This window comes from Anabas testudineus, chromosome 10, assembly GCF_900324465.2.
Source record: "Anabas testudineus chromosome 10, fAnaTes1.2, whole genome shotgun sequence".
Lineage (NCBI taxonomy): Eukaryota > Metazoa > Chordata > Actinopteri > Anabantiformes > Anabantidae > Anabas > Anabas testudineus.
The window spans coordinates 21,663,664-21,675,942 of record NC_046619.1 but is presented as its reverse complement, the minus strand read 5'-3'; the positions used below and the strand labels follow the sequence as shown (position 1 = coordinate 21,675,942).

Sequence of the window (12,279 nt, the reverse complement as noted above, 5' to 3'; positions counted from 1 at the left end):
ACCAACAGTCAACCGTCGGCCTAGTTTTAGCAGGTTATCCTTCATCATTGGCACCGGTTGGACCCCCGTCAGCTGCTTTATAGCAGATTCAGCATGTTGGACCAGTTGGGGAGCTTTAAGAATGACTTTTATATTTGCATTCCTACAGTAGGTCTTCTGCTTTCTCTTCAGTCTCTTTCACACAGAAACACCGCCGTACTGGGGAGAAGGTGCCCCCACTGCCATTTACCATTGAAACACTCTTTGTGTTCCCATTATTTATTCCACACGTGATTCAATTGCTCTTCATTACTCGTTAAACTAAAAGACATTTCTACGTGAACCAGGCCTTTGTTTATGTTCATGTGTTGGAGGAGAAATAAAGACATTTCTTCATTTGACTTTTCACAATTCACACAGAAACAGTTTAATGTAAAATACAACTGCTGCTGTTGTTTCGTGATTACAGGGCCTCTCATGAGCTGTTTTGTTGATTTATCTATAATTGCTTTTCATTCATCTCTCAAACCACCCCCACCCCCACCCCCAGCTCTCCACACACACACAAACTGCAAAAACACTTACAGTGCTGCTGTTATTGCTCCGCAGTAAAACTGTCTTTTCGTTTTCATTTCTCTGTTTGATTTACATCTGTGACAAAGTGATTTAAATTTTAAAACTAAACTTTTAATCCAGATTTTTTCTTTGTCCAAAACAGTTAAATCTTTCTCCTCTGATCTTTCTCTACATCAGGAAAATCAAGACCAACTACTTCATCGTGTCTCTGGCGTTTGCCGACCTGCTCGTATCGGTGCTCGTGATGCCGTTCGGTGCCATCGAGCTGGTCCACCACCACTGGATCTATGGGGAGACCTTCTGCCTCGTTCGGACATCGCTGGATGTCTTGCTGACCACAGCGTCCATACTGCACCTGTGCTGCATCGCCCTAGACAGGTAAGATGCTCAGGTGGTGGGTGCATTTAATGATAATAATAATAATGAATACTTTATTGAACTTACGTTGGATTGTTGCACAGATTTATTTTCCACAGTTGTTGCTTGGTGTGCGACCTGTGTGAAGACTGAAGGTTTCTCTGTATTATGTGTAAAATGGCTGCTAGTGTGTAATAGTGGCCCTCAGGTCCTCACTAGCACCTCATCTGAAATACTGCATCTCTTTCATTGCACTGCAAAGCAGAGAGGCTTGGATTTATGTGGGCAATATGCTATGTTGACTGTGTGTGTGTGTGTGTGTGTCTGTGTGTGTGTGTGTGGCCTCTGATCATTCAGTGGATCTAAATCTGTGCTTTGGTTTGTGTAGTGAGATGTCTCAGTCTTCCCAGGTCAGTGCTTATAAAGTTTTAATGACAGACAACAGCTGTAATTCAAGAAAAATACTCTTACACAAATATCTCTGTTCCTATTTAACAACATAAATCATGTCTCTAAACAGCCTAAAATCACCAGCGTGTACACCGGAGAGCAAAATGAGAGAACAATTAATGAACACTTGATTTTTTTCATAAATAATAATAAGTCATCTTCATTTGTTCCGTTCTACTAGAACAGTGTTTTATAAAAATAACCAGCACTTCAACAAAAAAGCAACAACACACTACAACACATTACAACAAATATTCTGAAGGTCACAACAGTCAGCAGTTAGTAGAAAGTGTACAGGTCCAAGGATTTACCAGAGGTCTTCTATTGGGTTTGGATCAGGACTCTGGGCTGGTCATGTTTTCACTTTAAAGTACTGCTTTACCTGTCTTGGCTGATCGAGCGCGGATGCAGGGAGGGAACTGCACTTTGTTGAAGAAGGTTCTGATAAACTTTTGCACTCTGTCATGTTGCTGTATGCGAGGTCCAACTCCTGCTGCAGAAAACATCCTCCAAACCACGACACTTCCTCCTCCACTGACTTCTTACACACTTTCAGTTTAGTCTTTCCCCAGTTCGATGACAAACACATTATTTCCCATCTGACTCAAATAAATTCAACTTGCTTTCATCACTAAAATGAACTTTGGACCAATCACAACATGCTCCTCAGCAGAGGTTCGTCCAGCCCTGTGATTCTTTCTGCTAATGAGACGTTTGGTCACTGCAGAGTGGACGCTCAGTCCAAATGCTCTTAGATGTTCACTGTACGATGAGACACGTCCTTACCCTGCTCAGCACTTCCAGCTGCAGTGTTGAACCGATCGCCCGTTGACATTCTCCTGATCATGCTGTCCTCTCTTGTCCATCGTGGGCGACCAGCATTCTTGTTACTGTGCTTCAGATTATATCTAACTACTGGAATATACTTAAAATACTGCAGTTTTACTTTTGTTCAGATACTTTCAAATAGGACTAAGCAGGGATCTTGATATTTAGGAAATTGTAGGTTGTCCTCTTGTTTTGGTCTCCAGTACATCTGACTGACAGAACGGCCACATAAGGACATGTAAGAAAAATATTCAAAATATTTTATAATAAAAACAGGAAGTGAAGCGAGTGACGAGTATAATCTTTAACTCTTTGTCTAGATGTTCAGGACGGATTTCACAGGAATTTCAGACGCTCTGTTTATACTGGATTTAGGTCAACAGAATCACACCACTGCAGTGCATGACATGAAATACAGTTCCAAAGCAACATTACTCTGGATAAGTGTGAGTCCTTGACATACATGGGAACTGTTTTATATGTGGCACCTCGACTGAATGTGATTTATTATGGAGCTGCAGCGCTGATGGGTTATTCCAGGTTAATGGTCCAAATGTACAGTATGTCACAGCTCATGTTAGTTCATACTGTGGACGTGTTTTCCTATCGTTGATCTTTTAAGAAGGTAGAAAATATTTTAAACAAACTCAATTCATCATTTTCTTAAGAGAGATTTATGAACACTTACTGTACAAACTTATTACCCTTATCTGTCTTACACCCTCATAAAATCAGGTCATGGCTGACACATTAATCTGTGAATCTGTTGAAAGGGTGAACACGGGGAAAGTGCAACACGACGCTAGGTGATTTAAGCAACGTCCTTCGTTTTGATGGCTTAGATATTAACTTCAGTGAGAGAACTTCCAGACTGATAGCATGGATTTTGTGAGGATACAGACTGGATAAATTATTTTTATTGCTTTTGCAGCCAGACTGATGGAATTAATTTCAACACAGCAGGAAAAGAAAACACAAACTGGCCCTTACTGCCCCTGACAAATTTCTGTAGAGCAGTGGACATAAACGTAGTGAACAGTTCAGGAGAACGTCATAAAGCTTTTACTTCCAGACTCTGTGAAGTAGAAATTTATATCATTATTACTGAGAATTTAGTTTCCTATTTGTCAGCAAGTTATTGTTTTCCTTTCTCAATTATACAACAGTTCAGTGTGAGAAGAGGTGTGCTGCTCAGTGCTATATACAGTTTATGCTTTATACATTAAGCTGTTAATTGTTTACATATTTTAGATGAGATCCAGTGTTTTGTGTATTATCAGCTGTATCGTATTTGGCAACTCTACATAATATCTACTGTACAAATGACAAAACAGGTAATGAACGAGACCCCAGAGGTTTTACCTTGAGTGAAAACCTTTGAGGTTTTTCAGCATTGTGTGAAGAAATAGCTGATACCCTCAGGTCGGTCTTGGGATGCACCAGGATTTTATCACTTTTGGCCCTAAACTACCCTGAATGCTGATAATTTGATTCTTGAGTCTGCAGCCATAAGGACAAGACTCCGTTTACCTTCGGTCCTCTGACCACAGCACGAGCCACACTGACACCTGGTTGGCTGTCATCTCTTTGCTAACCTTATGGAAATTTGATCATTTGGTATCATCATCATGTTATTTGTCTTCTGATTTGCCCAGAATCTCCACAGGTCCACTGTTCAGTGTAGCAACAACATGCACTGTTTCTCCCCCTTTGCCCTCTGATTCACATGCTACTCTAATTATCCACAGAGTACCCTGTATATTGCAGCCTGTTTGCTGCCTATCTAAGCCTGATTGTCTGTGAAGCTTTCATAGCTGCAGTGTTGAGCGACACCTGCATTTTTGGTTAATGTTGATTTTTCAGTTACCACCTGTCTTGGCCTGTTTCTTCACTTGGTCTCATGTTTTCATCTGGTTTTCACCAGAGAGATGACATCAAACTGTGTTAAACTGCCTCAATGGAAGAGGTCGGTGTCAAGAAACAGGTGGTTGTCAGCCACAGACAGGCAGGCTGACAACTGGTGATTTCCAATTCCAGACAATGTAAAGTCCCAAAAACCACAACAGTTGTGGACACACACTACACAAACTGGCAAACAGTGAAGCAGATATAACAGGGGAATGAAGCACAGGTGTGCAGATGGATCAGTGAAAGTCTGAAGATGTCTGGTTGGTGATTTGAGAAGTGGTATGAGACATAAGAACTGTGACAACAGATGCAAACTCACATTTGACCTTTTCCCCCTGAGAGTGTTTAGAGCCTGTGATTCTGTGAACAAACGGCGACTGGCTGAAAGGTTTGTGTGGTCGTTCTGTGACAAAAAACATGATAGATAGTGATCATAGAATCCTACACCCACCCAACAGCTGGAGACAAACTGGGGTTCGGAGTTTTATATGATATAGTAAAGATTTACCTGACGTATCGATGCACATGTGTATTTGATGCAGATAATAATGAGGCCACAAACACAACAGCGTCCTTCATCCTTCATCCTTCATTAGACAAATCAAAGATGCAGAGCTTGGTAACAGTGAGGAAGGAAATGGTTTCTTCATTTAATTATGTGCCTGGAGAAGCTTTGTACTCTGCTTTACAGCTGCCTCCACATCCTGGAACAGCACAACTTCCATTACCAGTTCAGAGTATATTGAGGCAATCACCCCTCGTTACCCCCAGGTTTCCTTTGTCCCCAATGCATCAGAACACAACTGTCGCAGACGACATCGTCCTCCTGCTTTGCTTCTTGCTAGTGGGGAAGTTTTTTGCTTCCTTTTTTAAAATCCCTGCTGCTTTCGCTGGTGCTCAAAAGAAAATTTAGATATTTAAGTTTTTGTGCTTTTATCACTTTACTGGTCTGATTATGTAAAAATATTCTGTCATCTGACAGTTTTGTGTAATTTATATTCAGTTTTATTGCTACTCACTGCCAAACAATTCTGTACCTTCTTTATGTTTTGTTTTATTCTATTTCCTAAACCAGCATTTGTTTTATTGTGATGTTCTATAAATATATATTAAAATAAAATAAAGTGGCATTTATCACTGATATAACCTATAATTTGTATAATTATTTGCCTTTAAAGTAATTTAAAATGATGATGATGACAGTTACTCTAGTTGTAGATGAAAACTAATAAATTATGGCAGCTGCTCTAATAAAAAGTGCTAAGCTATAATAGAAGGTCATTATTATAACTCCAAGGGTAGTTAAGTAGACCAGCAGTATCAGCATCCCTGACGTCGACTGAATGCTTTACTCTCAGGACTTGAGTAGCTTGTAAACCATCGAGCTGTAATTACAGGTTGTCAGGCCGTTAGAGAATCCATCATGTTTGTGGTTGTATTAAAAGTGACGGACAGAACACATGAAAGTTTGTCTGTACGTAGAACTACAAGATGAGTCTAAGAATTAATGAAACTGTCACTCAGCTGCAGCAGAATGTAACGAGTCCGAAGACCACATGTGGTGCAAAGCCCAGATTAACTGTTTCTGTGTGTGTGTGTGTGTGAGTTGTGCAGGATATAACAACACACACACACTTCAGAACAGCACAAATGGATTAAAACAGGTCTTGGCACATTCTACACTAGACTTGTTGGTAATCCCACTTCATTACCATCACTTGGAACCAAAACTTCCTCTTTGTTTAGGAGTTCATCTGCTGAAGACAGATACACGTTATCACAGTAATACACACAAAGAATTATGGATCAACAGAAGAGAGAGAGAAGAACTGTGCAGTCCTGCACAAACGGATTTGACCTGTGTGATTAGCTGAACTCTGTGTTATTGACCATCGACCAACTTTTAGACCAGACATTAACCCCCCAGTAGCATAGTTAGTGGACGTCGTACTATTTTACATTTTAAAAAGAGACTGTCCTCCTGTTAAATATGACTTTATAGGTTATGTACTGTTTTACTGTTTGACGACATCTAACGGCTGCAGTGAACCTCACACGGCCACCAGCTGTTTATCAGGGGAAGTTGGGGTCGACAACATGAATTTAAAAGAGTCAGCAAAAATGTAAAGTACAGTACTGGATGTAATTTGTAGTGAAGGAACCCCTCAAGGCAGAACTTCTTATGCTGTTTATGACTCGAATTTGGCCGTGGTTTGGTCTTAGATCTGCCCGTGCTGGCAAAACAGTTCTGCCCCAGAGGCTAAAACCCACTAATTAGAGTCACTGAGCAGGTTGATTGGAACAACAGGGGTTAAGTGGCTTGGGTAGTGATGGCACCTTTATCATACAAGGAGGGAAATAGTGTCACTTCCACACATACAGTAGAGAGATTTGGGGTCAGCATCATCCTGGTGGTGCAAACAGCTTTGTGTCAAAGTAGAATTTTGCCTCTTTAAACAGGCTGTTGCAGCAGTACTTAGTACTTTAGCTTAGTTTTATTGAGAGGAAGTTGTTCTTCGACATTAGAGGCACAGACGTCCGCGTGCACAAAAGAGAAAGTTGCCTTCTACTGATCAGTGCATATCGTGAGGGGCTGAGAGCCGAAAAGAGAAGATTAACAGCTGCAAAGTAAGTTACAACACAAGAGAACAAAACAAAAAGGGGCTCGGAAAAGAAACGAGAGGACCTAACAGCAGATTATCTGGACCCCTTCTCTCAGGCCACCTCACTACTAACCGGCTGCCTCGTTCTTTAATGAAAAGCAGGGCACATACAGAGTGTTGTTTTTACACTACTAATATTCATTTATTTACTACTAACAATCAATAGCACCACTAACTGGATAATTGGATGGTGGGAAGCTGCCAGGTTGCCTTTTGGCACCAAACAGACTCAGCTACTCTTACAAAACAAACTTTGTGCATTAAAGGATGATAGAATAACCACTTTAAACACGTTTATCTTTGCTTAAACACGTTTTCTTAATATATTGTGACAGGAAATATCTGTCTGCACAGCACAGGAACAGAAAGAAAATCAACACAGAAATAATAACTGACTTTGGAAGAAAACACATTTGTAGCTCTTCTTTAATTGCATGTGAAAACCTGCACATACGTCACTTCAGTCAAACACTGTCACTGAATTCCATATGTAGAAACTATTTCCAGACTCAATAACAAATGCTCCGTTGAGCTGCTGACAGAGCGTTACAGAAACACAGCGTGCCGTAGACATCGTGGAGGGAAAAATATGTTTGACAGCTTGTAGTGGGGCACCCAACACTGGTCATGTTTGTGGTGGTGGCAGCCATGTTTTTCCTTCAGCGAGTAGCAGCATGAGGATTTTTAATCATTTCTGCTTCGTCGACTGTTAAGAAAATTCAGCCAGAATCTTCTGTCTGCCAAAATTGGCCTCATTAACACACATTGCTTCATTTATTTATCTTATTTTCATGTTCAGTTGCTTGTTGCTTCAGTATCACAGCTTGTTGGGGGCATTTGGACATCATGGCGTGATGTTCCTGATGATGTTTCCTATTATATTACGTTTCTATTTTTGGTAAAGCCACTTAGGTTTTTTTTTTACATCCAGACATGGGAGTGAGCTAAGGAGGAGCTGCGACCTCATGACTAATGGTTGAGTCACTAAATAATTAAAATAATCTTTATGACTATTACTATTAAATTATTGCTAATATTACTGTCACAGCACTTGGACTCGACTAATTTAGACTGTTTGATGTGGACAGTGGTGCATTACCAAGAAGACCACCACAGAATTCCCACAGTGAGCCTCTTTTTGGACATTTAAAGCACCTTCAGACTGGTGCAACTACAGAAAACTACAATGTAGATTTTTAATGCATATCACACTGTCTGAGATGGATCTAATAAAATCACTGTCTATGTCAGACTACACATTGTGATTTGAAGCATATCATTTTGCACAATGAATACATGATGAGTGCTGCAAGTGAATATAAGAAAAAGAAACCTGGTGTATAAGTAGAAGCCTGTGATTTGCAGTAGTCACATCATCCATCTCTCCTGAAAATGCAGAAACATAATAATTGAACTCTGGCTACACCGCTGACACTTCTGTGCATCAAATGTAGAGATTTCTGCTGTGAATGTGTTTATGCTTGATTGCCTGATTTGTAATCATGAGTCATAGCAGCAGACACACTGGATTCAGAATTTCGTTGGTCACTAAGGTTTCAAATCAGCTGTCAGTTTAGGTGATACTAACAACTCTGCTGTGTTGCAGTAAGTCGTAACAGTGTGACATTCAGGAAGCATGCACAACACCAGACCCTTGAGACCAATGCAGAGACAGTATATGGAATTAAGCCTTTTGGTTATGTCTTCTGGGACAATCTGCAACTGCTGCTGTTTCTCAGTCGAAGCTTCTTGTTGCTTTCTCCTCAACACAACTATTGACTGCACACAGAGGTTTGGTTCTTTCACCTTGAAGCAGGTTCGACGTCACTGTGGCTGCTGAAACAAACAAAAACTGGAAGAAGTGAAAAAGCTTGTTGTGTGTTTTTGAGGGGGAAAAAATGCATCTATTGCCTCCAGTGTATCCTGCTTTGATAGGAAACGTGACAGAGAAAGAAAAGAGAGGGATACCAAGACAAAAGAAGGGGAAATAGAGAAGAACATAGAAAATAAGAGAACAGCTGCAGGATAAAGCTTCTCATTCACACTGGAAGACGCTTAAAAGAGCTGAATGGAAATGAATAAAGACCAATCATACGAGACACACCACATCGAGGATGCTCAAACACAAAGGCGTTCAGTGAATCAACCAACTTACACAGAGGCATTTTAACTTAGACACACAATAAAACCAAGGCGGAAATGAAATCAATGAGAAAATAGGAAAACTCACAAATAGAGAGATATAGAATATTGTTATAGTAAGAAATTTGAATCATTCCATATTATTACAGATTTTGATTGGGATATACTGTACTTCCTGTTGTCAATTACAGAAAATTAGATCATTGCACATTATTATTATCAGTGCACAGTAGCAGTAGAAACTCAGGTGCATTAATATTTGGAACGTATAATGTGTCGTGAAGGTTGAATACCCTTCAGACTTTACTTTGTGTTGAGTCATTTTGGAAAGAGCAAAGAAAGGGCAGAGAAAGTGGAGACAGGTCAACGTGGAATGAAATTAGGCCATAATGAAAAGGACGGTCCTTTGCCCAGTCGGCAGCTCAAGAAGTAAACACACTGCAGAAAGATGTAGAAAAAATGCAACAGGTTGAAAACAGCAACACAATCGTATTAACACAGGAAAAAGTGGAAAGAATTCCACTTAAAGGACAAACTGAGCTGAGACCTCCTTAACAAAGCAAAGGCTCTTTACACAACTTCTAACATCATGGACGCTGGCCTCGCATTAATTCAGTGTCAGTCACAGGAGACTTTATCTTGCATGACACAAAGCTTGCAAATTATCCTCTAGCGTCCCTTGGCACCAGAAATATCTAAACCTATCAATAATAATTAACTTCCAGTGAAAGCAGTGGAGCAGGCGTTAAATAGCTTTTCATGGGTCAACAAAGATGTAATGTTGACCCGGTTTCTTGTGGCTGAGGCCGTGATTCATAATTCTTGACACTGAGACCCAGCGTGGTGAATCCATTCAGTGTTAGCAGGTAATTAATCACATTCAGCAGCTTCCAGGTGAATGAAATCAGTCCCATCAGCTGGTGTCACTGAATCCCAAAAACCCAACAGCGCCTTCGCTTGAGAAGCATCAAAACAAAGAACATTTATTCATGAGAGATTCATCAAAACATCAATTTAATATAGAAGAAAAGTCTTAGTGATGCAAAACTCCTGAAAGAAAATCTGAAGAACTTAGTTTTAAATAATAGAAAATAATAAATAATAAGAAACTCTCCCTCTGTTAAAATAGTTTTTATATTTTATCTATCTGAAGTGGAGAAATGTGGTGAAGTGCTGAGACTTAAGGGTCTATAACCTCCACCCTCTGTCAAAAGCCTTAGTTCATGTTTGAGGGACACGTCCCACAGCAGCATGTGGACGTGGAATCCTGCAGCTTGTTCTCAGAAACCAGCTCCTGTGTAAATAATGTCTGAATAAATTTGCCAGAGAAACGTTTTGTAGATCAAAAAGAAACAGGGACCATTTAAAGTGCTCATGGTCAGGACACGCTGCCATCCAACCGCGCTACATCTGTTTCTAATCTTACCCAGGTTAATGGTTGTGGAAGTGTGTGTGTGCCTATACAGCTATGGATAGTATCTGTTCTCTGTATGTGTCTCAGCGTCTGGGAGTGTGCACACATACTGGGCTTTTGTACATGTGTCTTTTGTGCTTAAAGACATGGACACAATACAAGTGAGACTGGGGGTTGTGTCAGTCAGACCTCCACATCCACACTTAAAGAATCAATCTGCAACCTTTCAACACAACTATTTTGGGAATTCAAGTAGAAAAGGGTCTCTTGACCTTTTTTAATGTCACAGCACATGCAGACCACACACTGTATACACACAGCCACTCCAAATTACTGATGACTTTGAAATGCCATGCACCGCAAATAGGTAATGGAGTAGGATCATAGCAGAGGAGGCAGCTACTGTATGTGTACAGTGACTGATGATGGGATAAATGGATTACGGTTTAATACTGCTGCAGCAGAGCAGAGTTCACTCGACCTTCTGAGGATTAGGTTGTAAAATGTGAAAATGCAGCCACCATGGACAAGATGAATTTCAAAGTTAGACACTTATTAACTACATTAATCAACCAATGAACTATATTATTGATAATTACGGCTACGGTGCACATCGAGCAGACACAGGGCAACAGTAGCCGTCGGCTGGAGTCATGTTTGTGTCCACTAATGTTCCCTCTTCTTGTATTTCTGATTTACTCTCCACCAGCTCTCACAGTCCACTCACAGAGGTCTTGGACTAATACTTTACATGTTGTACAGTATTCTCCAGTAAATATCAGTAAATATACACTTGTATCAAATAGATTATTCATTGTGATCCGTGATAATTCTTTAACATCCATAAACACCACTGAAGCCTGACATGGATACACATGTAAATGGTGGAACATCTGTAACATGGCACAGTGGTAAACACACACACACACACTCGTAAACACACAGGGTTAGAGGGTCTGAGTGACTTGGTTGGTTGGCTTCATCTGTTTCCTATCACACTAGAACAGGTCTGAACTCTGGCCAGCGTCCACACACAGACACAGACAGAGTCACGACCAGGTGAAACTGCACATGTGGAGGATTTGTTGCAGCAACAAATCCAGAATCTGTTATGAGCTTTTTTAAACGGGTTAGTTGCTCCTCATCTTCTTTACATTTTCTGTCCTGCTCTATTTTTTCTTCCTGCTATTTCCTCTTTCTTCCACGTCCATTCACTTTCTCTCTTCCTGTTTTTCTTTCTCTTGTGTATCCTCTCTTTCTCTCGTCATGCTTCGTATCTTTCAGTCCTTCTCTTTCTCCGTGGGCTCATTCGCAGCATTTCTCTATCATCTGTGTGAGTCCATTCATTCCATTTAGCGCCAGTGTCGTCTCAGTGATATCACTACTTGACTGCATGCTGGGAATTTGTGCTGTAGTGTCTGATAACACACACAGAGTTACAGTTACATAGCAATCAAGTATTGAGTTATTATCATTTGTTTCATGCATCATTTGGCATCTAAAAGAGGAAATGTGTAACATAATGCATGTAAAGAACAAATAACATTAAAGGGGTGAAGAAGAAGGTAAAGTGATGAGATATTTGACAGTAGGAGCGGCGGATCGAGGTCAGGGTGAGTGGAAGAGTTAAACTTATGCTTTTTATAATGTTTTTTAAAAGAATACTTAGAAAATCTTACGTACATGACCAGACCGCTATTTACACACAAACATTTTACCCACAGTTGTTTGTTGAACTTGTCATTTCAAAACCACGAGCAATAATCTTCTGTTTTAATAAGCCTCCATTCTTCTGGTTTCCATTCAGGCGTTTGTGAGGTCTGACGCTGGTGTTCGGTGATAAACGCTGGCTCACAGTCGGTGTTGTTCCACTTGATCCCAAAGCTTTTGTATGGGGATAAAGTTGGAGATTTGCACAGACCAGTCAAGTTCTTTTACACTAAAGACCATTTCTTCTTAGAG

At 40.4% G+C, this 12,279-nt stretch overlaps 1 protein-coding gene across 2 annotated transcripts in view; it reads left to right on the top strand.

Annotated features, from left to right (window-relative positions):
- htr4 (5-hydroxytryptamine receptor 4) overlaps positions 1-12,279 on the top strand; it is a 110,761-nt gene that overhangs the window by 60,390 nt on the left and 38,092 nt on the right. For both annotated transcript variants that reach the window (XM_026357038.1, XM_026357036.1), the window contains exon 4: positions 733-933. In XM_026357038.1, the coding sequence (XP_026212823.1) occupies positions 733-933 (201 nt within the window). The remainder of the gene's footprint in view (positions 1-732; positions 934-12,279) is intronic.